The sequence below is a fragment of the Theobroma cacao genome, chromosome 2, assembly GCF_000208745.1.
Source record: "Theobroma cacao cultivar B97-61/B2 chromosome 2, Criollo_cocoa_genome_V2, whole genome shotgun sequence".
NCBI classification, from domain to species: Eukaryota; Viridiplantae; Streptophyta; class Magnoliopsida; order Malvales; family Malvaceae; genus Theobroma; species Theobroma cacao.
Window position 1 is genome coordinate 11,093,115 of NC_030851.1, and position 8,227 is coordinate 11,101,341.

At 31.2% G+C, this 8,227-nt stretch overlaps 3 protein-coding genes across 4 annotated transcripts in view; 1 reads left to right on the forward strand and 2 right to left on the reverse strand.

Moving 5' to 3' along the window:
* Window positions 3,228-3,608, reverse strand: LOC18608729 (protein RALF-like 22). Its single transcript, XM_007043558.2, has one exon. The coding sequence runs from the start codon at window positions 3,606-3,608 to the stop codon at window positions 3,228-3,230; it is 381 nt and encodes a 126-aa protein (XP_007043620.1).
* Window positions 4,019-5,125, reverse strand: LOC18608730 (early nodulin-like protein 1). Its single transcript, XM_007043559.2, has 2 exons — window positions 4,839-5,125; window positions 4,019-4,744 (listed from the first exon to the last, which is right to left on the reverse strand). Exons 1-2 carry the CDS (start codon window positions 5,011-5,013, stop codon window positions 4,275-4,277), a joined length of 645 nt encoding a protein of 214 aa, XP_007043621.2. The 5' UTR covers window positions 5,014-5,125; the 3' UTR covers window positions 4,019-4,274.
* Window positions 6,911-8,227, forward strand: part of LOC18608731 (switch 2) — an 8,062-nt gene continuing 6,745 nt past the window's right edge. The window contains exons 1-2 of one of the 2 annotated variants that reach the window (XR_001926805.1): window positions 6,911-7,466; window positions 7,562-7,668. Coding sequence is in view for 1 of the 2 variants with exons in the window: in XM_007043560.2 (XP_007043622.2) it covers window positions 7,053-7,466; window positions 7,562-7,668 (521 nt within the window). In the remaining variant the exon portion in view is untranslated. The remainder of the gene's footprint in view (window positions 7,467-7,561; window positions 7,669-8,227) is intronic. The other variant, XM_007043560.2, reaches the window with a different exon arrangement.

Genomic DNA, 8,227 nt, shown 5'->3' on the forward strand with positions numbered 1-8,227 from the left:
ATACCTACTTGAATGATCAGGGATTTTGCAAAAGTGTCAACGAGGCTACATTGTATACTTTGAAGAAAGGCAATGATGCGCCTTTAATTGTCTCCCTCTATATGGATGATTTACTGATAACAGGAGGTAGTGTAGACAGTGTTAATAAGTTTAAATCTCATATGCAAAGAGCGTTCAAAATGTCAGATTTATGAGTGATGAACTTCTTCCTGGGATTGGAATTACTTCAAACCAGCACTAGTATTCATTTGTCTCAATAGTAATACATTCTTGATGTGCTCAGGAAGTTTAAAATGAAAGAATGCAAAGCTGTCGCAACTCCTCTCATTGCTAATGAAAAACTATCTGTGAATGCTAGAGATAAGCTTGAAAATCCGAGTCAATATAAAAGCCTCAAAGGAAGTCTCCTCTACATATGTGCCACACGGCCTAAAATTACGTTTGTAGTCAGTTATCTCTCACGGTTTATGCAGTAACCAAGTGAGAGTCATTTTACAGTTGCCAACAGAGTTCTCAGGTATCTGAAAAGCACTCCAACTCATGACATTTATTTTTCTCATAGAAATCATATTTAACTCATTACATTTTCTAATAGTGAATGGGGTGGTCGTTCTGATGATGGAAAAAGTACATCAAGATATGTGTTTACCTTTGGAAATGGCACTTTTAAATGGAATTCACATAAACAGGAGATTGTGGCTCAATCCATAGCAGAAGCTGAGTATATTGCAGCAGCTTCTGCAGTAAACCAAGCCATATGGTTGAGGAAGTCTTGTTCGATCTTGGTATGTCACCTATGAATGCAACTAAATTATTTGTAGATAACAAGTCTACTATCTCCATGACAAAGAACTTGGTATTTCACAGCATAACTAAGCATATAAATGTGAAGTAGCATGCATTCAGAGATATAGAAAAATGAGGTGAGATTCTAGTTCAATATTGCAGCACAGAAAATCAAATTACAGACGTGATGACAAAGCCTTTATGCAAGCCAAAGCTTGAGCTTAACAGAGATAGATTGATGGTGCTGCCTGCAAGCATTAAGAGTGTTGTTGATAATGCTTGCATGATGTTTTGAAGATGAATCACATGTGTCATGGTTGACTTCCAGGTTGAATACTGGAGATGTATCTGCATGAATGGGGTGGCATATTACGTGTAATTTTGCACTCTCTTTAACCTTTCATAGTTAACACTTGTAATCTCTATATGAACAAGTATAATTTATGTAATCTCATCCCCTCTCAAAGTATTTGTATATACCATGCTAATGAATGGAGAAAGATGATGAAGAAGTTTAGTTTGAAAAACTTTTGTTCATTCATGTTTTTGAACCATTTAATAGAGGTACTTTACAGTTACCTCGTTCTTATTTCTTACTTTTGATACGTAACAGTTCTTTGTGAGTTTCCCTACCAACGTTTCTATTCCTCTCCTGCCTAGCCATATAGACTCCAATGTATTTACCATCAATTCTTTTGTTATTTCCTTTTTTCCATAGCTCTGACTTTTCTTTGAATCTAACAATCGAAATTGGACTCTCTCACAGTATTCTTCTTAGCACTATTAGCCACTTAGAAGTCCATCACAAACCCATACTCACCAAACATTTCCTTTAGCGCCACCCATGTAACCCATAGGCTCAAATTTTCAAAGAACACCGAATACAGACTATCCCTCCACTTGTCCAAACTCTCGGTCACTCTGTAATCCCAAGTGCTGTCAATGAATCTTCTCCAACCACTATCATGGCTTTTCAAGGTTGCAAAATTCAATTGTCAATTAATATCAATTTGACAAATTAAGAAGAATCAAACAAGTATCCTTTTTATTTCTTAGATATTCTATTTTTATTTGTTTATTTCTTTCTTTTTCTAAATTACTTATTCCCATATATTTTTGTCACAATAGTTCACCACTTAAGCAATGCAAATTATTAAGTGAAATAATCGATTATAATGATAAACTTTGTAAATCAATTGAACTAATTACTCAAATAAACGGAAAATAGTAAGTAATAACTATATAAGTATTAGTTCAATCGATTATTAAACAAAATAAGCGCTCAATACATTTTTGTATTCTAAATTTATAATTGTTATTAAAAATTGATATGCTTTTTATGTGATGAAGTTAAGACTGAATGAAAATATTTATTAATTATTTTATGCATATAATTTATGTAAATATTGAAATTTATTTTATTTAATAATTTCTATTTCAATGTAAAAAAAAATTTACATTTATAATTTTATTAACATTTTAACTTTCCACTTCACAAAAATTCTTGTCATAAAATCTAAAAAAAAAACCCCGGAGTTATTTAAAAAAATTCAAATAAGCTCTTATTCTTTTAATGTATTCAATCAAACCCTTATACTTTTATTTTAAACCAAATAAACCTTTAAAATTAATGATTAACTAATTGTTACTAACTAAAATATCATTTTATGTCATGTGTCACTAACACTGTATACTACTATGTCATAATGAATGATGGTGTAGAATTTTGATATTATATGATAATATAGTCATGTAATAGTTTTTATCTTACGACAGTACTATGTGGATATAAAATGAAAAATGAAATTTTTTTAAAAAAGTTGACAAGTGGTATTTTAACTAATAATAATTAATAAATTGTTAGTCATAAAACCTATTTGATTCAAAAAAAAAATAAAAGAGTTTAATTGACCATAAGAAAAAGAATAAAGACTTTTTCATGCATTATGTCAAAAATTTTCTTATATCACAACATCATGCAGTGTATGAAGTTTGTTTAGTTTAATAATTATAACACAAAACTTTATATCAAATTTCAGGTGATGATTATGAAATATGAAAGGAACTAGCTAGATAGAGTTGCATGTGTTACGGAGTTCTTGATCCGATATTCACCATATAATACTAATTATACTTTATCAAGCAAAAGTCAAACAACTAAGTGAAACATGTCCAAATGTGAAGCTTAAAAGGAAACAGATAAATAAAAAATTTTAAAGAGATGGACTTTTATTTACATTCACTAGAACGAAGATAAGGTTGGAAGAAGAAATTAAGCTGTGTGTGGAAAAAGTAATTACAATTCCTCCAAATTAAACATCCCTGCCACTTTTTTACTTTTGTTAAAAAAGATGGTACAAAAGCACGAAACGGATTAGTTAAAGAAGAAAATCTTGCCCTACAAAATTATGGGAAATTTAATGGACATCGAAATGGTTTATTTAACCAGTGTATCGATAGCAATGTGTGATGACACTGCACCCTCTTTTGTAAGGATTAGCCCGCCCAGGGGCGCCACAGTTGTAGTAGGAATTGCCCCGACGATTGCATGGAACGCTGTTCTGCTTGAGGGCACCGTAGCTAATGTACCTTTTCCCTTCAGCTAATGCCCTACGGCTTATATCCCATTCCATCGGCGTTTCTTCCTCATTGCCTATGCACTCACTCAAGGGGCCACGACATGCTTGCCTTGCACCCACACTTCCATCGCGGACCGTGCTCGAGAACAAGGTTCGACCCCAATGCGTGCTGCCGTAGGATGATGACTCGGCCGATATGGCCAAAGAAATGATAAGGACAGCAAAAGGAAGCCGAAAATTCATCAGAGACAATATTTAGGCAAAGAAGAAATGGCTGATAGTTTGGTTTTGGGTGACAAAATATGGGAGGGGTATTTGGTCCTCAGCTACGCTAGCTTTATGTGATTTAACTTGTTTTACGCTTAGCTTAACGTTTGTTGGGGGGATGCCCGCGTCTTGCTCCTTCAATGTTGGCCTGAAATAACTATACTAATTCTACTAGCCTATATCGTAGCCTCTTGCTAGGATCTTGATCGTAGCCAAATTGACAAGAAAGACTTGGACCGCGGGATCACCAAATCTGGTTAGCTATATTGTATCATCTAAATTGGACTGGAACTAGTTCGAAAAACTTATATTTATCAAGATTTTTTTACGTATATAAATGAAAGATATATGCAAAAATTATTTGGGATTTTTTTGTAGTCTATTTTTTGGACAATTGTAAAACTTTAGTACTATTTTATTTATAATTAGCTTCCACAGCTGATACTTAGATATAACAGTCAACCATGAACCATGTATCAATTTATATTGAAACCAAAGCCATACTAATTCATTAACGACGAAGGAAATTATGAAAATAATAAAGAACAAAATAATATAGCAAGTTCATTAACGACCAATCCCTCCTTCTTTCAACCCTCCATTCAGCTCCAAATACAAAACTGCTTTGTCGTCCCAAGGAACTTACAGACTTCTCAAGATCATGCTCACCCAAACGCTGAAACCCAACACTAACGAAGTAGAACATACTAATCCCAATGAACCTGATTTTTGCTCCGATGGAGCCGGCGCCGGAGCATCAATGTCCGATGGGGTGTCGCTGGTCTTTGGTGACTCCACTGGAGGGTTAGTCTTAGGAACAGGAGATGGAGCTGGAGAAACTGGCCGTGTTGCTGGCACAGCAGTTGAGGGAGATGGAGAAGGAGGCTGCTTCTGGGGTTTGTGTCTCACAGCCAAGACCACAACGATGAGCTTTTGGCCTTTGTTGCAGTTATCAGCATTGCCTCCGATGAAGAAGAAGGGACCTGAACGATCAAATGTAAAGATTGAATCACCGTCTGTCAGGGACTGTATTGGGTTACTGGTGTTGCACGAGTAGTAAGCTTCTCTTGTTACCAACAGCACCGAGTCTGACCCTTTCCTGTACTTAAAAACTGCAAAAAAAAAAAAAAAAAGATTGCCGGAGACCAAATCAGATGATCAATTCTTAGCAGAAGTATATAGATACAGAGAAAAAGGAGTGCTTACGGAGAGTGTCATTGACTTGGAATCTGTTCCTTTCAGCCCAATGATTGTACTTCTCAGAAGGGCTGACCACCCAACCTTCTTTGCCACCAACGTAGAACTTGTAACCTTGAGTTGAGCTGAGGAAAGACAACACTGTCACAATCCACAGAAAACCAAGAAATCTTTTGGACCCCATTCGTCCGTAGTGCAATGAACTGAAGAAACCCACAGAACCAAACAGCTTTTGACAGAGAGAAGAAAAACGAAGAAAATCTAGACTACTAATGGAAATGATCAGTGAAATGAAGTGCATTGAAGTTGGGATTTCGTGGGGGGGGATATATAGGGGGAATCAAGGACGAAGTTACCGTTGTAAAGCATGCAACGCACAGCGTGAAATTATTTGGCAACTTTGGCTGGATTTATGATTAATTGAGTACGTGTTAGTGAATTAGCCGAGCGTTTCATTGGGCGTCTTTATTTCTTAGCTACCCGAGCTTTTACACGTGGCAACATGCAGTAGATTTAACGGTCATTGATATTTTATAAAGTTCTTGCTTGCCATGTTAAGACAAAATTAATGAGTAATTTAATTGGTCTGTTTATATCTTTGCTATTTATTTTATCTTTTTACTTGAAAATAAGGAAAACGCAAGGCAAGTGATTTTTTTTTATTAAAGTATACCCTCTATATATATTTGTAACCTTATCGGACGTTATGGTATGGAAGATGCCAAATATTTACCTGGGAGCAGCTAATTTATAGTTAGACCTATTCAAATTGAAACATTAAAGGTGAATAAATATTTTCCATTATTTTATCAGTTTCCGAAGATATGAGGAGTTTTGAAGTTGGATAGAACGAAGGAATTCTTCCTACCGAAAGTGAATTTATTAAATAATTTCATTAGATTAATTTTTTTTATTTTTTATTTTTTTATAAAAGAACGAATAAAAAATATATCAAAATATTAATCAAATAGAGTCTAATTTAATCAGTTTAATTTCCAAGTTGCAAACTCATGTTTTCGAATATATATGCTTAATGTAGGATTTTGGTATTTTTTTCGTCACTTTCTCTTTGCGGTAGATATATCAAATTATTGTATTCATAACCTTTTACACTTTGCGGTAGATATATCAAATTATTGTATTCATAACCTTTTACAAGTCAGTTGAATTTGTTAGGTAACTTGAGATACGTTTCAATCTTCCAAATTTTATGTATTAGGAAAGTTCGTTATTGCAATAAATGGGTGGAATGAGAGAAATTTATGCATTTATGTTTGATGTTTGTCAAAATTCTTGATTTTACCCTACTTTTTTTTAACAAGATTTTTGAAATAGATATAATATTTAAAATAAATTCTTAAATTATTGTAAAAAAATTAAATAAATATTTTTATTGCTTTTAATCGAGTCTATTTTTATTTAGTCGATTATTAGTTATAAATGCTTATTTGATTCAAAATAAAAATATAAAAACTTGATTAAATGTAATAAAAAATTAAAAATTTATTTAAATTTTCTTAAATAATTTAAGAACTTTTTCGAACATATCTGGTAATTTAAGATATAACATTTCCATTATAAACCATCTAATAAAAACTAATTTTGAAAATAAAAATAGATAAATTTATAAGTAAATAAGAAAATCGATAATATATAAAAAAAATTAAATATAGTCAACTATTAGTAATAAAGACTTATTTAATTCAAAATTAAAATATATGGACTTGAGTTTTTTGGACAAAATGTTTACATTTTTATTCTTTTATTACATTAAATAAAATTTTTATATTTTTATTTTATATTAAATAATTTTTTATTATTAATAATTAATTATTTTTAAATAAAATATTATTTATTATTTTATATTACGTGATATTAATATGATATATTAATATGTTATAATAAATAATATAACATATTGATATAATATAATAAAATAATAATATAATAAAATATTGATATGATATGATAATATAATAATATGATAAAATAGTATCATAACATTGTGACAATACTTCTTGAAATTGGTCTAATAGATTATTGGTTGGCGTAGATGGTAGTTTATAATTGCTCTACTCAGAAAAACATTTTAGGCCGTTACGGTTACGGTCGGTTGGGTGCCAATATTTCTTGAAATTATTATTATTTTAATGTCTTTAAAATTCAAGATCTCTGAGAAAACTATTTCCGAGAAATGTAGTTACCCGCCCAAAGAAATTCCTAATGTCATTATTACACACTTTTAAAGAAACCCTAAAACCCTGCACAAACCTTTCTTCTTCTTCATCATCATTTTCACAATCTTCGTTTTCCCAAGAAGAACCTGAGCCGACAATAACAAACCAGAGAAAACCCCCCAAATCCTCGCTTTTTCAGCAGCTTCTACGCCTTGAACAAGAATATTTCCCTTCAACCCAAGAATCCCATTTCCAAATCCCTAAATTCTCACAAACCCAAGTCCAAGAAAATGGTGATAATCAAGAAGAAGAAGAAGAAGAAGAAGAAGAGAAAGAAGATGAGGAAGAAGAAGAAGTAAAGGAATTTGGGAGACCCGAATTGGGTCGGGTTCAATTTGAAGATACGGGTCCTTATGAGCCATTGGTACTGTCTTCTGATGGAGAATTTCCAGTTGTACAGGTCATTATTTTATAATTTAATTTCTTTTGTGTTTTGACATTTGTTGCAGTAATTTACAGTTATTAATTTCTTGCTTAATCGGTTGATTGTGACAGGTGCCTGCATCTATTAACTGTCGGTTGCTTGCCCATCAAAGAGAGGGAGTCAAGTTTTTATTCATGTTATACAAGAACAACCATGGGGGCGTTCTTGGTGATGACATGTGAGGACCTTTCCTATATCAACAATCTTTATCACTCTTTTAGTACATTTGGTTCGCGAAATAAACAGTAATGAAATAGAATAATTATTACGTGAGAATAGAATAAGATGAGAATAGAATAGAATATGTATTACGTAGTTTGGTATGATAAATGAAATAGAGTTGGAATGATTGTTATAAATTATTGTAGTGTTTGGTTGATAATAATAACTTTAGAATGAAAAGATATAAACATAAAAATATAAAAATACTTTTTATTATATAAATAAGTTATTTTAATTTTTATTTTATTTTTAAATATTAATATTATATTTATAATTTTAAATTTATTATGATTATTTATTTTTAATTATTTTATTTTTAAATATTAATAATATATAATTTATTTAAAATATTAAAATTGATAGTTTAAATATTTAATATTTTATTTATACTTTAATCATTAATATTAAATGTTATTGTGATTATTTATTTTATTTTATTTTATCTTTTAAATATTAATAGTTGATTATTTAAGTATTAATATTTTATTTTATATTAATATTAATATTATAAAATA